General features: G+C 40.8%; 1 protein-coding gene across 5 annotated transcripts in view; it reads left to right on the plus strand.

Moving 5' to 3' along the window:
* Positions 1–479: 479 nt before the first annotated feature.
* LOC117402328 (estrogen receptor-like) overlaps positions 480–19,245 on the plus strand; it is a 63,296-nt gene continuing 44,530 nt past the window's right edge. For 4 of the 5 annotated variants that reach the window (XM_059024137.1, XM_059024139.1, XM_034003362.2 and 1 more), the window contains exons 1-2: positions 5,717–6,346; positions 15,541–15,728. In XM_059024137.1, coding sequence (XP_058880120.1) covers positions 5,889–6,346; positions 15,541–15,728 — 646 coding nt within the window. In that variant the 5' untranslated portion in view covers positions 5,717–5,888. Of the gene's footprint in view, positions 653–5,716; positions 6,347–15,540; positions 15,729–19,245 lie in introns of those variants that run through there. The other variant, XM_034003363.3, reaches the window with a different exon arrangement.

The raw sequence follows: 19,245 nt of genomic DNA on the forward strand, positions 1-19,245 counted from the left end.
TTAAATGAGGCGCTGGAAGGGGAAAAAGATGATGGAGCAGAAGTTATAGAAAAGGGAGATAGAACTTTTTTAGGGAGAAATTACTTCACATTTAGTAGGGTATGGTTTTAGAGAAGTCAGTGGAATGGAAGTTTAATCTTGGTTATGTTTCCCAATAGCCTGAAACAGAAAAGCATTTTTTTTTCTTCTATTACACAATTCATTCTTTCTGAACAAAGCCTGCTAATGATGAATTAAATGCTGACAATCAAATCCTGCTGCAAGCTGAATGGAGGTTTCAGGGTGAAAAACTATTTGTATGAATAACCTTTGAATCGAGTGGAACATGCCATGAAACGTTGCACTGTTAGAAAATCTTATCGAAATTTGTGCTTGCGTATGTTGGCTGCCATGTCTTGCATTGACCTCATTTATTTGCAGTGTTACTATGACCTGTTATGTGACTGTCTGTATATACATAATCAAACCTTACCAGATGCTCTTTTATTTACCTGTACTATTATTGCCAAATTGGGCTCTTCTTTGATCCAGAGATACAAGGGTTTTTCACTGGAACATGCTGCAACTCAATATTAACTGAGGAAGAATCAGCGAAGCCCAGACAACCGATAAACACAGAATCCATTTTAATAAACTTAAACCATTTGACAAGGTAAGCTTTTTTTGTCCTGATTCTGTTACTCTGTTCTCTTGTTTGCTTCATGTGTACTACGTATTGTCATACAAGGGATTGTTCTTTAAGTATCAATTAAAACATTGACTGAATCCTCGAAGGTAAAAACACCCATTACAATTATGAATTCAATAAAAACAAAAACAAACTAGAAGTTGCAAGCAACTTTATGGCTTCCAAGGAGTTATTGTGAAATTTAAGCATTTTGATTGGTTGCCATCCATTGGTTTATGCACGATATATACAACTAGAGCAATGCTGAAATCTGATTAGCCCACGGCAGCCATGTTTTTTTTTTTACTGTAGCAACTCCATTTGGGCAAACTTTAAAGAAAACCATACTTGGATCATGTATGCCAAGTTTTGCTTCGATCAGATTAGCGGTTTTGGAGAAGACATTTACGTGTTAATTAGGTTATCCAACATGGCCGTCATACCACTGAACCAATCAGCTTTATTTCTTGGACATAAAGCTGCATCTTGGACAATCCCTAACCATGTATACCAAGTTTCAGAGCTCTGCGATAAGTGGTTTCCGACATGAAGATGTTTGTAAATTGTCCAAAATTTGTTGTAAAATCCAGTATGGCTGCCAAACCATGTGACCAATCGCGTTCATTCAGCTGTGGACATTAGTTCTCACTGGCGCCTACAACTCTGAAATTTCAAGTTTTAAGAGTTTGTTGGTGAAAAAAAAAATAATAATAATAATCTTAACAACAACAATAGGCTTCCCAGCCATGGGCTTGGAAGCCTAATAATGACTACTTAAAAGCCCCAACAATAAAAGACTCACTTATTTATTTATGGTTTGATAGCTTGATTGGGTGAGTTGTCCCTTTCTTAAAAAATTGCGCTAATGATGATTTTGAATAAATAGGTTTGTTCTAGCCAATGTAAATGGTACATATCAACTTATCAAATAAATATAATTATCTGATAGCTTTACACAATCTTCTGTATAGGGCCAAGTTAGAATAAATGTGTAATGTTTTTTGTTTTGTTTTTCATGGTTGTGTGAATGATCAGCTGTGTGGACTGCTTACCATGGGACAAACTTGAAATAAAATACTGTATTTTAGTGGGTTTTATCCTATTAGATTAAATAAAAATGTATTACAAATACATACTTACAATGAGAAAATGTCAAGATGACAATTCAAATGACTAGAACTCCATAGTGCATCTGTATACATGAAAAAAACAACATTTTAATAAGTGTACTGTCTGCAGAAAGGCTGCAAAAAATAGAAAACCACTTATCTTCTTTCTAAATATATTCCAGATCAGCCAAACAGAAAAGCAAACCATGGTTTGAGCAGGCATTAGGATAAACATGCTCACTGAAAAAATGTATCTCCACATCGTACGTACAAACTGTGATCATCACCATGAATTCCTGTAATACAATACTGTGGGGGGGGGTGCCCCTGCCCCTGCCCCTGTGCATATTTTTGTGTTATATGTTGCGTGTGGTGTGTTAATGTTGGTGTATAGGTATTGGTGCACGGGATATAATGGGGCTATGTAGCACGAGTGATTTAAATTATATAGTTGCATTTAGGCACAAGGATGCACAATCACTTCACGTGCAGATAAAATTACCATGTGAGCACGGGGAGTGCACAGATTAGTTCACGTGCTGGGATTCAAGTGAATAATTAATTAGTAATTGAATCCTGGCACAACTGTATATACAGATGCACGTTTAACTCACTCGGGGTTGTGTGTTCGAGAGAGGAGAACGGGAGAGAGAAAGTAGCGAGTAAACTTTAAAAAGCTAAAAATAAACAATTGCTACGCATGCCAATTTAAACTAGCACGATACTTGTTTGTATTAGTGTTTTGTCTGTCTATTTAATTTGGCCAACACACTGTTTGTTTTGTTAAGTGTGGTCTGTTTTGTTCATCCTTTTATTTTCTGTTTAATAATAAACAGCACAATTCACTCACCACTCCCAGCCAGCCTGTACACAAATACGCATGTCTGAAAAAACATTTATGTTACTAATGCTCATGTAGCATGCACACAAACATCCTATGAAGTAGGAGGCAACATCCATCAAAAGATTAGCCCAATTTATGGGGCAGCAGTGTGGAGTAGTGGTTAGGGCTCTGGACTCTTGACCAGAGGGTCGTGGGTTCAATCCCCGTGGAGGACACTGCTGCTGTACCCATGAGCAAGGTACTTTACCCAGATTGCTCCAGTAAAAACCCAGCTGTATAAATGGGTAATTGTATGTAAAAAATAATGTGTAAAAAATAATGTAATTGAATGTCAAAAAATAATTTGATATCTTGTAACAATTGTAAGTCGCCCTGGATAAGGGCGTCTGCTAAGAAATAAATAATAATAATATTAATAATAATAATAATAATAATAATTTAGTAATTACTGGTTGCTAACACTTGCATCAAAAGATTTTATAGGTTAATTAAAACTAATTAACATTTTAATGCTCCATCCACATTAGCATTTAATACAGCACTGTGAGGGAGGAGACCCTCACATTTGTCTCCGTATGTATCTGGACATTTTCTGCAAATTGTTTTTTAACTGTTTGTGTATTGTGTTGCTGAACCTTGGATCTAGTTAGGAAAATAATAAAAACAAAATTCACTTACCTGGTGTATCAGGATTGGAGGCCTGTGGTTGGGAGTGTCCTGAAAAACAAAAAGGTATAAAGGCTGTCAGTTGGTTCAGTCAGGATCTCCTTTTGTGTAGATCAGAGGGCAGTTTTGCAGCTCTATGGTTGGACTGAGTTATTGAAGTCAGTACCTGTGATTAGGTGACTATAAATAGTCATTTTTTGTGTCCACTTTTTCTTTCTTCAAATTGTTTGATATTTGGTTCAATTAGCTTTTTGTTTATCATTGTTCTTAAATAAAAATAATTGGTTTTACACCAAACTTCTCTGTGCTCTGCGTGCTTCCCTGCGAATCAACACCAGCCGCTGGCTGCACTCTCCAACACACAAAGGATTACATTTGTATTAAATTGCACCAGAGTAGGTGAATCATAATCCATTGCTGTTTCATTACTGTGTAACTCTGTCGTTGGGTCATTTCTTAAAGGGTATGCAAAGTGCATGTGAGATTTAGCAGGGATCTGTTATTTTACCTTTTATTGAAATGTATAAATCTAATGACTGTATTACCACTCCACCTTTGATGTCCATATATAGTTTTAACATTCAAAAGATTGCACCTCCAACATCAGCCTGACTCCTTGCTTCAGCACTGGTTGAGTTCTGAACATGAAGATGCACCAGTAGTTTGGATGTCTAGAGTTTCTGATAATAACACTATGACACTGATGAAACCCATAACCACTGAATCTGTTCAAAGAGGCTTCTATTGGCTCACAATGGCTCATCAAACAAATGATGTCCTGTGAGCTGGATTCCGTAGTGTTTGGTTTCTAATTGGGGTTACTTTGGGTCAGTCAGCAGGGATGTGGATGATTGGGATTGGTTGTCCAATGTGCCTGGCGGTTGATGCCAATTAAGGGGCGGGATGTTAGGGTGGTATAAAAAACATGCCAAGTGGTAAAGACGTGATGGAAGTGGGGCATGGAAAATAGGAGTGTGTGACAGAGTGATTCTGCCCACTCCAAGCAGCCTATAAGCAATGGGTCTCCTCTGCTTTTTATTAAGGATGCTGAAAAAATAAGTTACTGAGTTGGGTACCAATGCTCTACAATACACATGCTCAAAAGTACATTTTGTCATAAAAAGTAAAAACAAGAATAATTAATTTTAAAAAAACATAGTGGAAATAAAAAGCACATATGGGCATGTGCAGGGAGAAATAACATCAGTTACACTGCTCATGAGTTTAATTTTTAAAACTCATGTTTTAGTGTAATGCTTTTTCGTAAACTGAACTAGCAACATATCGGTAGAATGAAAACAGCGCTTATTTTTTATATTAGATGCCATTGTTATGAAAGAACCACTGATTAACAGATGGGAGGGTCTCTTAATCAAGGTCTTTTAGAGCTGAAACCAATCCAAGTAACAGAAAATGGAGATTCTGTGCCCAGACAATCGCAGCAGCTTTTGTTTTGTTTTCATTTCTGATAATGAGCCAAAACAGTCTTATTATGAAATATATTAAAGCCGAAATTTTGTAGATTCAGTTCACAGTACAGCTGATTCAGTCTGAATGGGAGTCAGAAATCTCTATTATTTTGCAGTGCAATTTGCAATTTGTTATGCAGTTTCACTTATTAACAGAGTGTTGCTTTTATTACTTTTATAAGGTAGGCAGTAGTTCTGGGTTTGAATCCTACCTCTCCCTGTCTTTTTTTAGTATACATTTTTTCATTAAATAACTTTTTAAACAGCCAATGCATGCCTGAAAGTCAAAACAATTATAAAACATTCAGCCAAATATACATTTTAGTGTCCATAACAAAATACACCATTCAAAAGCATACATTGCCTGTGTTAAAATTATATTTAGGGAGCGCTAGGCTCAAATGGGATGATATAAATAGAATCAATTTAGTTCAGTCTCAAGAAGAGTCAAATTAGAACAGCTGTTCTTTTAATAACCTATATACAACATACATGGTACACAAATCTGTTTTCAGAGACAGCTTCTCAATGCATAGAGGTAGCTTTTGACTGTTATATAGTACTGTGTGTACAGCTGTAAACAGCTATTTCTGGAATAGGTGTAGCCCCATTCTGTTGGGGAATTGTCTGAGAGAATGGGTTAAACCGAAGACAAAGAAGGGGGATATATTTTATACATTAATTAATCTAATGTATAAGATATATCCCCTTTAGTTTCAGGTCTGCATATTTAATTCCAGAATAAACAGGTCATTTGTGTTTTACTATGTGTACCAGTAGTAGGTTTTAGTAAAACATTCATTAAGCATAAACCTCACCAAATCACGTGTGCCAGAAGTGATATTTTAAACCAATGCTGGTATAACGCAGCCCTGCCTGGACTGTTGCCAGCAGCTTTGTAATGCATATAAGCTCAGATGAGAAGTACTTCAAGTAAAATTATTTTTTTTAAGCAGTTGCCCACTGCATGCTCATTGCCTCCTTTCACAGCAAAACCTGGCTGAAAAAAAACAAACATTGTTAGCAACAAAGACGCTCTGTACACAGTTTTTTGGGGGAAAGGATCATATTTTCCTGTTCCACTAGGTGGAAAAAAAAAAAAAAAACATGGTATTTATCTGTTTGTTCTAATCATGGCCAGGCAGCCACACAGCAAGACCTCCGGAGTACCACCGCACCACAAGATTGAAGCGAGAGAGCTGGAAGCATTCAACAGCTCACCCAGCAACCTGCCCCCTGAGAGAGCCCTGAGCAAGATGTACTTGGAAGAGAGCAGGACCAGTGCTACTGTCAACTATATGGAGAACACGTATGAGTTTGCTGTGGCTGCTTCTGCTGCTGCCCCTCTCTACAACCCCTCCAACCTGGGGTTTCACTCTGCTCCCCTGGAATCCAGCAGCTCAGCCCCCGAAGGAAACCTACATTCCCTGGGCAATGTACCAGTGAGCCCCCTTGTGTTCCTGCCATCCAACCCACAGCTTTCCCCTTTCATTCACCACCATCACCATCAAAGCCAGCAGCTACCCTACTACCTGGAGAATGAACAGGGCAGCTACCGACTAAGGGAAGCCACCCCTGAACCTATTTTCAGGTAAGCTATAGATTTAGATTTGCTTTAATTGCTGTTGGACTCTTTGTTTTGTGCTACTCATGACATATTGTGTTGCACTTTAATTTAAGTTTCTATATCACAGGAAAAAACAAACAAAAAAAAAACAGTTGTGATAAAATATTAATTGCCACTTCTTTTTTTCAGGAAAGACAGCTCAAGTCAACCCCTTTCATTATTTTCCTTATTTTGTCATCACAGTACTTAATACTGTATTACATGATTTAAAAAAAAAAATGAATTGAATGAATGAAAGATGTTAGTACCAAGTGGCTATTGTAAGACAAATGAAAGTTTGCAAAAAATGAAAGTTTCTGACATTCTGGGATATGTACTTTGGAATGTACTTTTTAATCATTGACAATTTTAGTATGATGTCTAACAAAAGTTAAACAAAAATATATATTTTTAATGTGGCTTGAAACAGAAAAGTCCCCAAAGACCAGCACTCAAGTCACATGAAAAGGCTAGAAGGAGGGTTTAATTGATGTGTTGGTATGAGTCATTTTTAAAAGGTAGAATTTGATTAGTCCTGGATTGAAATGCTTACAGTCACTGTGACTGAGAGAGCACACATGCTGTCTGGGTTTGAAAACCACAGTATTCATTTTAGGTTTATGCTTAAATAGTTACATTCACCAGCCTGATAAAAATAAATAGAGAGACAAGTAGATAGATACATTAATAAAATGTATGAAATGTATGAAATGTATGGGGGCATGAATCTTAAAGCATGGAGCACATGTAGGATATACGACCGTGGTTCAAAGATATTCTGATATTATTACAATTTTGTTTAGCTTATTTCTCACCTATACTACATCTTTAAATTCTTACTGGTAATAAACTACATTACATTTGGTGTATATGTGTAGCTTCAGAGTGGGGAGAAATAGATTTTGCAAATATTACTCATCACCATCTTTATCAAGAGCAGTCTTCTTTAGGCTAAACTAAACATCAACAAACATTTTAATAAACACTACACAGAATTTAAATTCCAAACCAATGTACAATTATAAAACATAATGTACTAGGAAGCAATTTGTTTATTACAAAAGATAGAGTAGATTGTCAAAGCTCTTTACTCCAGATTGTTATCAGCAGATTACCAAACCAAAAATAAACTGAGACATGAATTTAGCAGCTTCATTTTTTTTTGTATTCATTGCAGACATTTAAAAAAGTGTTTTGGAGTAAATAGCTTTGAGAGTCTAGTCATATGTTATATGTAGTGTTTGGCGTTTTCGGTTTTTATCTTTAAAAAAAAAAAACAGGAATTTTTCAGAGTTTATTTTACATAAATTAAAATAGGGATATAATCGTTAAAAAAAGTTTTTAATTGAAACCTCGTTAAAACTCAGGGGGGCAGGGCTGGGGGGGGGTCTCAGTATACACACTTTACATGTGCAATATGATGTGTAGCAGTTCTGATTTCTGATTATGTTTATGTCCATGGCTACGAAGAAGCAGAATCTGTGCAAGTCGAAGCCACATTTTCCCAAGTTAGCTGTTACTTTGCAAACATTTGGGCAATCGCTGTACTGACAGAAACAGTATCTACAGAAGCTATGAACATGATATCAGCACAAAACATGCCAAGTTTATTCGCCTTGAAATCATAAAAATACAATAAAATTGAAAGAACTGGGTGGAGCAAGTCATCGGAAGATGCGTCAAAAATCACACTGGACATTTCCATCAATGCGTTCCATGTTAGTTTACCAACTAAAGCACCGCCATTTTCTGTCGAATATTTACGATTAAGATGGTCGGCGTTAGGGGCTCACGAGTGGCGCATCCAGTAAAGGTGCTCCGTGTGGAGTGCAGGATGCGCGCTATAGCCCGGATGTCGCCGGTGCGAGTCCAGGTTATTCCTTTGCCGACCGAGGACAGGAGCTCCCAGGGGGGAGCGCACAATTGGCCAAGCGCTGCCCGGGGGGTGGGAGGGATAGGTCTGCCAGGGTGTCCTCGGCTCACCGCGCACCAGCGACCCCTGTGGTCTGGCCGGGCGCCTGCGGGCTTGCCAGTAAGCTGCATTGTCCTCCAATACTGTAGCTCTGGGTGGGTGCATGGTGAGTCTGCAGTGTGTAAAGCAGGCGGCAAACGGCACACGCTTCAGAGGACAGCGTGTGTTCGTCTTCGCCCCTCCTGAGTCAACGCAGGGGTGGTAGCGGTAAGTTTAATGAATGAGAATATATATGTTATTTTTTTTATTATTTGTTTATTTAGCAGACGCCTTTATCCAAGGCGACTTACAGAGACTAGGGTGTGTGAACTATGTATCAGCTGCAGAGTCACTTACAATTACATCTCACCCGAAAGATGGAGCACAAGGAGGTTAAGTGACTTGCTTAGGGTCACACAATGAGTCAGTGACTGAGGTGGGATTTGAACCAGGGACCTCCTGGTTACAAGCCCTTTTCTTTAACCACTGGACCACAATACGATTTGGTCTAGCAGCTACCATTTTTGAGGTTCTGCTATGGCGCTACGTCAAAGGAGTATAATAATATGATTTTTATTAAATAAATAAATGATGGATACTCCCTGAACGTTTATGAAATATTATTTCAATACCGTGTGTGTTTTCCTGTTTAATTTTTTTAATAAATTAATTTCTTAATACTGTATTTCGCTGACAGTTTATTGTGACATTTTAACTGAAATACTAAAAGCTGTGAGCCGGGTTGCTTAGTAACCGGTTTAGGGGTCCTTCAGAAACTGCTGCGCAAATGTCGCCTTGCTATCATCATCAACCGCACGTTTACTTCGTTTCTTATCAGCAGGGATCCTAGGAATCCGTTTCCTGTGGAATAATAGGAAAAATACAGATTTTCTATGCTGTCAGAGAATTTTTATAGTTTTACATTTACAAAAAACATGCAAAGCTTGTTTATAACCAAATCAATACACTTATTATATACAATCATAATAAAACTGCTTCTGGTGAACGAGACACCCTCACGTCACATTCATGCTGAAACAAAGCTGCAGATTACTTCAGTGTGTTTTTATTACTCAACAAGCTGTTTAAAGATGCTGAAAACAATAAAAATCACCCCTAAAGACTCAATGAGTTTGGCAATAGCCATCCAGGTGACGAAGACTAACTCGAGATATCAATCAATAAATCAATCAGTCTTTATTTTATATAGCGCCTTTCATAGTGGATCACCATCACAAAGCGCTTTACAAGATAAACTAATATAAATATTTTGTTTTGTTTTTTATTATTAGTACACAGACAGCAATACGCAAAATCTGGCACTCCTCATTACTGTATGTTTGTGCAAATGGGTTGAGGTTTAACTTGCTTTAAATAATTAATTAATTTTTGGATACTACACAGCATTTTGTGTTTTGATCGTTGCAGAGTAGTAAAGATGTAAATCTTTCTTGATTTTGTTATTTTGATAGTTATTTTATAAAGTTTTGATGTTGAGTATTTTAGTCCAGGTTTGATAGGACTACGAGATCCTAAAACACTCTTCATTACTAATATTTCAATCCAGAATAAATAGAATTCCAATTATTATTATTATTTTTAAAATCACTGTTGAAGTATTTCTATTGAAGTTTTTAAATTTCTAAATTCTGTGTGTTTACAATAACCCAAATTATAGACTGAACAGCAAAAATGAGGTCATTGGCTTAATTTCTAGGGGCTAGTAGCCACTGGCCTTAAAAAAAACAAAAATGGCCTTGTTTTATAAGTTGGCATCTTGGCATCTCTGTAAATATTATTATTCCACTTAAATAAAGGTAAAGTAAATGCCTAGGCATTTAGAAAAACACAATAGAATAATATATATTTTTTTTATATAATAGTTATGTCTTGTAATATATATATATATATATATATATATATATATATATATATATATATATATATATATATATATATACACACATATACACACATACAGTTAACATTGCAAACCATTGAATACATATAACACTAATAGTGACAGGGAATGGTGACATTTTGGGCTTCATTTACTAAGCGGTGGTAATCTGACCAGAATGAGTGGCAGTTATTTGGCTGACGCTTTTTTCCAAAGTGAGATACAATTATTTTACATACAAATTCTGGTACCCATTTATTTAATGAATTAATTAAAATACTATATACACATTACATTATGTAAAAATATAGATATGTACAGTAGGCTTAAACAGTACAGTAGTACAATCAAATGAATACCTAGCAGGCTTTTTTTTAGTCTATCCTACAAAACAAACCATACTGATGCATTGTAGGCTTCACATTGTTGTAGGATGCGTAGATAATAAAATTTTATTTTAAATTGAAACTAAATTATTTCAGCATATTTTCTTTTTATCTTAGTCTACTTACAATTAGTCCAAAATAAATCATAATGTCGCATTAACATGTTATGGCTATATCACCCCCAATCGCACACAGTTTCCGCCGCCTATACTCTCAGCTTTGCAGCAGCATTCAGTCGACTGAATTTTTGGGTCATTTTTGCCTGCGCAAAATCCTTGTCACACCTTCGTGAATAGCTCATGAATGTATGGCAGCTCATTATCTGTGTTTAACATGCTGCTTTGCATACATAAGCATTATTAATTCAATGCAAATGAGGCGGTGACGCTATTCTGCCCCTTTCATTTTACATCCGCTAAATCCTTGTTTTCGGCACGGAAATGGACAGAACTGCACACTGTAATCATGTTTTGCGTATGGTAAACGCTTCGGAAATGAGGCCCTGTGGCAAAGTGCCCCGCCCCTGTGTGCATTTGTGTGTTCTGTGTTGTATATATGCGTGCGTATGTTAATGTTGGTGTATAGATTGGTACACGGGATATAAACGGGTCTGTGTTTCACATATATTTAAAAAGTGTAGATTTGTATGTAGGCACGAGGAGGGCACAAATCACTTCACGTGCTGGTTAAATGTAATATGTGAGCACGGGGTTGCACAGAATGAATTCACGTGCTGGGATTCAAGTGAGTAATTAATTAGTAATTGAATCCCAGCACAACAGTATATATAGATGCACGTTTTAGTCACTTGTGGTTAGGTGTTCGGTGAGTGGAGAACGGGATTGGAGACGGAGGTAAATGTTAGGAAAAAGAATAATAAGAAGAGTAATAGTTAACGTGTTTTCACTCACCGTGTTTGTTCGTCTGTCTGTCCTGCACCGTCTGTTTAGTGTTTAGTCGTTTTGTATGCCTGTTTATTTTGGCGCAAGTGCCGTGTCCTGTTTTTGTACTGTTAAACCTTTTTATTTTGTTAATAAACGCTGAGTGCAGCCATTGCACTCAGCTCATTATCACAACCACTGTCTTTGTTTGAATTCCTGATTCTGGTCTGACGCCACCCACTCCGGCCGTCTTTATGACACGTGGTGTCTTCGTGGGATAGCCGCGCCTCCAAGCGTCAGACCAGGAGGGGTCTGGATTACAAAAAAAAAAAAAAAAAAAGAAAAAAAAAAAAAGTAAGAGCAAGAAGAGGGATGGGGAGAAAGAGCTGCAGGAAGCAGCAGAAGCAGCGGTCAACCCAACCAGCAGTAGCCACCCCACTGCCACCGGGTTCCCCACCGTCCCGAGAAATATGGGACTGGTTGGTGCACCCCGAGGGGAAAATGGAAGGCTGGAGAGACGGCTGCCGGGTGTTACTGCTGTGCTGAGCCTGGGCATTCCCGCACCAACTGCCCCTGGTACCCCCTCGGACAGCTACCCCAACGATGCCCCATCTGCGGAGGTGAGCACTTCGTGGCCCACTGCCCTGTCCATCAGGAGAGGGAGGAGCAGGGGTCGCCTCAGTCTCCACCACCAGCAGGGGGAGGTAGACTGCTGCTCCCACCGCCCCAACCACAACTGCAACAGCGGCCAGAGGAGCCAGAGAACCTGTTCCCCTGGTGCACCTGGTGCGGAGAGGTGGATCACCGCTGGAGGGACTGCTCCGAGGTGCCACCGAGCTGGTGCGGGCGATGTGAGGAAGGGGGACATGACTGGTCAGGATGCCCCTATGCCAGCTCGCCAGTGCCCAAGCGGAAGGAGCCCGAATGTCCTACGCCTGAGTGGGAGGAGCCTGAACGTCCTACGCCTAAGTGGGAGGAGCCCGAACGTCCTACGCCTGAGTGGGAGGAGCCCGAACGTCCTACGCCTGAGTGGGAGGAGCCCGAACGTCCTACGCCTGAGTGGGAGGAGCCCGAACGTCCACAGCCCAACAGGGAGGAGTCGGGGCGTCCACAGCCCAACAGGGAGGAGTCGGGGCGTCCACAGCCCAACAGGGAGGAGTCGGGGCGTCCGCAGCCCAACAGGGAGGAGTCGGGGCGTCCGCAGCCCAACAGGGAGGAGTCGGGGCGTCCACAGCCCAAAAGGGAGGAGTCGGTGCGTCCACAGCCCAAAGGGAGGCAAGTCGGGGCTTCCACAGCCCTGGGACCCAAGCCACCAGCAGAGGGAAAATGCCTGCTGGTTCAGCCCCAAGAGCCAGAAGGGGAGGAGTTACAGGCTCAACCCCCTGAAAATTTTTGGGGGGGAGAAGGGCAGGATGCTGGTGTCCCCCAGCAGCCTCTCGCTATGCTGCTGAAGGCAGCACGGCGTGCACATGCCCAGCCGCCACAGCAGAGGGAGCCAGCACCGCCAGGAGCAGAGGAGCTGGAGCTGCCTCTACCTCCACCACCTCCAGGAGCAGAGGAGCAGGAGCTGCCTCTGCCTCCACCACCTCCAGGAGCAGAGGAGCAGGAGCTGCCTCTGCCTCCGCCACCACCACCGCAAGGAGCAGAGGAGCAGGAGCTGCCTCTGCCTCCGCCACCACCACCGCAAGGAGCAGAGGAGCAGGAGCTGCCTCTGCCTCCACCACCACCGGGAGCAGAGGAGCAGGAGCTGCCTCTGCCTCCGCCACCTCCACCGCTTCCTCCACTAGGAGCAGAGGAGCAGGAGCTGCCTCTGCCTCCACCACCGCCAGGAACAGAGGAGCAGGAGCTGCCTCTGCCGCCACCACTTCCAGGAGCAGAGGAGCAGGAGCTGCCTCTGCCTCCACCACCGCCAGGAGCAGAGGAGCAGGAGCTGCCTCTGCCTCCACCACTTCCAGGAGCAGAGGAGAAGGAGCTGCCTCTGCCTCCACCACCTCCAGGAGCAGAGGAGCAGGAGCTGCCTCTGCCTCCACCACCTCCAGGAGCAGAGGAGCAGGAGCTGCCTCTGCCTCCACCACCGCCAGGAGCAGAGGAGCTGGAGCTGCCTCTGCCTCCGCCACCGCCAGGAGCAGAGGAGCTGGAGCTGCCTCTGCCTCCGCCACCGCCCGGAGCAGAGGAGCTGGAGCTGCCTCTGCCTCCGCCTCCGCCCGGAGCAGAGGAGCTGGAGCTGCCTCTGCCTCCGCCACCACCCGGAGCAGAGGAGCAGGAGCTGCCTCTGCTGCCCGTACCTCCGCAGGGAGTACGGTGGCCGGAGACCCAGAAAGGGGAGCTGCCGGCCACGAAGAAGGGGGACGAGGTCTGGAGACCACTTTCCCCAGCAGCAGTTTCGCTGCAGGAGTTCTTGTGGCCGGAGCCCCACAGGAGGGAGCTGCCGGCTACGAAGAAGGGGGAGGTCGGGGGACCACCTGCCCCCGCAGCTTTTTCGCTGCAGGACGGGACCAGCATGCTGTCAGCCGTGCCACTACCGGCAGGGGAGCTGACAGCATTTTCAGCCATGGGCCCACTGAAGCCTCCCTTCCCAGCCCGAGACTTTGTCCTGGACTGCTGGGTTTTTAAGGGGGGAGGTGGCCGTTGAGGCCATGTGTGCTGCGCACAAGGGGGGGTATATGTGGCAAAGTGCCCCGCCCCTGTGTGCATTTGTGTGTTCTGTGTTGTATATATGCGTGCGTATGTTAATGTTGGTGTATAGATTGGTACACGGGATATAAACGGGTCTGTGTTTCACATATATTTAAAAAGTGTAGATTTGTATGTAGGCACGAGGAGGGCACAAATCACTTCACGTGCTGGTTAAATGTAATATGTGAGCACGGGGTTGCACAGAATGAATTCACGTGCTGGGATTCAAGTGAGTAATTAATTAGTAATTGAATCCCAGCACAACAGTATATATAGATGCACGTTTTAGTCACTTGTGGTTAGGTGTTCGGTGAGTGGAGAACGGGATTGGAGACGGAGGTAAATGTTAGGAAAAAGAATAATAAGAAGAGTAATAGTTAACGTGTTTTCACTCACCGTGTTTGTTCGTCTGTCTGTCCTGCACCGTCTGTTTAGTGTTTAGTCGTTTTGTATGCCTGTTTATTTTGGCGCAAGTGCCGTGTCCTGTTTTTGTACTGTTAAACCTTTTTATTTTGTTAATAAACGCTGAGTGCAGCCATTGCACTCAGCTCATCATCACAACCACTGTCTTTGTTTGAATTCCTGATTCTGGTCTGACGCCACCCACTCCGGCCGTCTTTATGACAGGCCCTTTGTGTTGTAAAGTTTGTAAGATGCAACAAAGTGTTTTGAGATATTGTTTAAAACTGCATGGAAAAAAATGCATTTGGCTTTAAATACTTTCGGCTAATATGTAGAAAGCAACCCAATATGCAGGTGGTAACAGCTGTGCGACCTCAGTACAGTGCTAGAAAAACTGCAAAAACTAGATGGTTTTTTGTTTTGTTTATGCTGACATTGCAGCTGTGTTACATTCTGCAGATGTTTGATAGCATGCTATCAAATTTGAAGATAATTACCAGAGTGGGTCCCTGAGTGGCTCAGCTGGTAAAAGCGCAGCTGTGTGGTGTGCAGGGTGTGAAGTAGCCAGTCTTCACTGGGGATTCTGAAGGGAGCGTCGCATTGGCTGTGGCGCTGCCGTGGGTTAGTGGGGCAAAACCGTCAGGGACTGTTTCACCTCATCGTGCTACAGCAAACCCTGCTGGCCAGGCGTCCACTGAGCTCCAAAGTGAACACCTGCATGCTGGCCTTTGTCCTCCAGCGGCTGGTAGCTCGCTGACATCTGCTCTCGAGTTCCTGGGTGTAAAAGAGGAAGCTGGCTCATCCATGGGATCGGAGCCACTGAACCTTCACTTCTCCTGAGCTCTGTGGGGAATTGCTGCAGTGAGGAGAAGAATTATTTCAAACTGGGAGAAAAAGAGTATAAAATAGTTGGGAACACTAAATAAAAATAAAAAAGAAGATCATTACTAAAGTAATACTGTGTCGTTTTTGTTATGTTGCAGGCCAAATATGGGAAGCAGATATCAGGGTGTCAGGGAACAGCTCTCCAGCATGGGGCAGAAAGGCAGTCCATCCAAATTGAGCAAGGAGATGAGGTTCTGTGCGGTGTGCTGTGACTACGCCTCCGGCTACCATTATGGAGTCTGGTCCTGTGAAGGCTGCAAGGCCTTCTTTAAGAGAAGCATCCAAGGTAAAAGTGTGTTTATTACAGGAGCTGCATAATGTCTTGCCTGTCCATTTCTGTGATGTTTCATGGTTAGGATTTACTGTTTGTCTAGTAACAGGCAGTTGCTTTTAATTTCAGTATACACGAGTGATTGATCAGCTTTTCTTATATACACAGAGTAGGTTACAGCTACCTTTATTTCTATATACCATGGCAGAAGCGCATGGAAAATGTATAAAAGTAAAGTGAAAGTATAGTGAAATCAGTGTACAATGCAGATAAGCATGGTCACGTAAAATGAATGTAGTGGTGTGACAAGCAGGCTGTAGTGGATGACGTCATGCCAGAAAGAATCACAGAGACAGGCAGTACTGTGTGCAACTGAGTCGCGGTAGCGCTCAGTGTTTTAATAAACAAATAAATAAAAGGTTGAACAAAACACAGGACACGGCACTTGAGGCCAAACAGACAAACAAAACGGATTAACACTAAACAAAACAGTGGACGGACAGACGTGAGTCACGGTGTGTCAAACAAACTTATATTTACTTTTTCCTTAGTTTTACTTTTTATTTTCTCCTTCTCCACACCCATTCTCCACTCACCGAAAACACAACCCCGAGTGAATTAAATGTGCATCTATATATACAATTGTGCTGGGATTCAATTACCAATTAATTATTCACTTGAATCCCAGCACGTGAACTAATCTGTGATTTCCCCGTGTTCACATAATAAAGTACTTTAAATGCACGTGAAGTGAAGTGCAATCCCCGTGCCTAAATACAATTACACATTTTAAATAACTTGTGCTACACACACCCATTTATATCCCGTGCCGCCATATCTGTACACCAACATTAACACACAACACAGAAATGCACACAGGGGTGTGGCACATTGCCACAAGTGGTAATAGGTAAAGCATTGTAAAAACGTGGTTAAGCATGGTATAAGCATGGTAAAAATACAGGGTAACCACTAATCAAACACAAGTTATCTGTTCCAATTTAATACACTTCCACAGCAACAGCTTTTATAGAGGGATGGCCAACTGTCTGCGAGACAATGTACTGCAGGCAATGAAGGACTTGATTGAGGGCAGGTCTGGTGTTGTTGAAAAGTGAAGATTGCTCATTCTAGGGCAATTTCATGGGATTAGATTTTGTAGTATATGGAAAATCTAGGAAAAGCTCACCCACTTGAAAAAAAACAAAACAATAATTATTATATTATACCTATATTATAGTGGTGTGGTAGCGCCACTATAGTTAGAGTTGAGTTGGGTGCTCAATGTTAATTCTCTAACTTTGCACTTTAATAACTTTGGCGGGGTTTGTCGGAATTGCCTACAAATTTGCATGTTCCATTGACTTGCAATGTTGTGAAAGCGTGGAGAGTTTGATGGCGCCACCTTGTGCGGTTAACAAGACTTTTTGAAATCCTCTCAGCAAGGAATCCCACCCCTGAAGGAGTGTGCTAGTTACACAAACTGTTTACTGACTGGGTCAGAAAAACTGTGTGTAAGTGACATCAAGCCACTGTGGGATCTGTAGTTCTGGAGGAGCCTGTAAACAATGCAATCACATAGACACACGCTCCCGTTTGAACTACAGCTTGCTTTTGTTAAAACAACATGACAATACTTTCACAAATGCATCAGACCATCCAATTTAACTAGTCAGTAAAAATTAAAATAAAAAAAAAAAACTGTCAGTCAGTAATACAAGGTGAATGGCAGGCTGGTTCCATGGCCACCACAGGTCCCCCTGTTGATCACTTGAGGCTATTGCGGGCTCGATCCCAGACCACCATGAGCACCTCCTGGTGGTGACAGTGGGAGCGTGCTGCTCATATATATATATATATATATATATATATATATATATATATATATATATATATATATATATATATATATATATATATAGTAAATATGGGCTGGAGAGGAGGGCTATAGTAGAAAATTATTAACCTGACAGGGGGCTATAATGCCCAAAGCCGCAAGAGATAACAATACTCTTCCTGCGGGGCATTTAATATTTCACTATGGCTGAGTCTGCAGTACATATTTCATATATGAATCAGTCAAGAAAATAAGTGAGGCAAGGTTGGATAGTAAATGTGACTTTATATATTTTGTTTAAATATAGCTGATACAGCATACATAAATAAATATTGACATATTTATATTTTGTTTAAATATAGATGATACAGCATAAATAAATAAATAAATAAATAAATAACAGAAATAACAGAAAATGTTTTTAAAGTTCATACCATATTTCTTCATCTCCATCTGGTTTGCCAACTGTTGCATAATCCAGTTTATATCCCGCCCGTCATATTTGTTTTCGTCGAGCTGAATTTGTTTGAGTGCGAGTCTTTGAAACAAACTCAAATCAATTTTCATTGGTAGTAGTGGGGGAACAGTTTACCTAACGAACGTTGTCCGATAACCCTCAGGAAAAATGCACAAATAATAAAAAAAAAAAATCAAAAAAAAAAAATTCTATCTAGATTGTTCTATTTGCATGCCTTTTTCAACTTGTCTGTCACTATCTTTTTTTCTTTTGGAATTGGAATACTGTTGGAATGTACCTGAAGTTTATAGATAAGCTTTAAGTTCAAGTTTGTGGACGTTGTTTTTCACTTTGATAGAAGCCATGATCTGAACTATAGAGCCGGTGTATTGTTAGAAAGTGGTACATTGTCAGAATGTGGTATGCATACCACAACTTGACTCATATAATGGCAGAAAGTGGTACGATGTCATATTATGGTACACATGCAATCAGTTACAATCTGATTGTCTAAAGAGGTACATTTACCATTAATTATACATCATTTTTTTTGCAAACTGGCAACACACAATTCATTTCTCTAAAAAGAAAAAACAATTGCACAAGTAAAATAAAATGTTCAAGACCCAATGTATTGCATAATATAAATATTTGCATACTATTTTCTTAATGATGGAAAAATACATTAAAAACAACGTGAAAGACTGGTATAAATTCCAATGATAAATTCAATTAAAAACAAAACGACCGGAAACAGCATAACGTACCAGATTTAAATGGGCGCTTCCCTGCTTTTTTAGCGGTTGTTTAGGCATGTTTAGCGGTTGTTTAGGCATGTTTAGCGGTTGTTTAGGCATGCGCATGCAAGTGCAGTGCGCCGAGTACCATTTTTTTTATCACATACCTGAAAATAACACTACACAGTAAGAAATTAAAGTTACTTTCACCTCTGACTATAGCATTTACATTGACTTCAATTCGGGTAAAACCTGCCAATCAGTTTTAGACATTTCCAGAACTGTATATATACTGTGTGCTTAAATAGTAAATTTAGTATTATTTTTATTATTTGTTTTGCAAAACAAACGTTATGTTTCACTTTAATTGCATTTGAACTTTTATTAAGTCTGTGATACAATGATGCATTTATGAGATTGTGCTTCAGTTCATTTGATTTCAGATCATTTTTTTATCTTTTCTCTTTTAAAAAGTGCAAAATTCATTAAAAAAGAATACCG

This window comes from Acipenser ruthenus, chromosome 5 (assembly GCF_902713425.1).
Source record: "Acipenser ruthenus chromosome 5, fAciRut3.2 maternal haplotype, whole genome shotgun sequence".
Lineage (NCBI taxonomy): Eukaryota > Metazoa > Chordata > Actinopteri > Acipenseriformes > Acipenseridae > Acipenser > Acipenser ruthenus.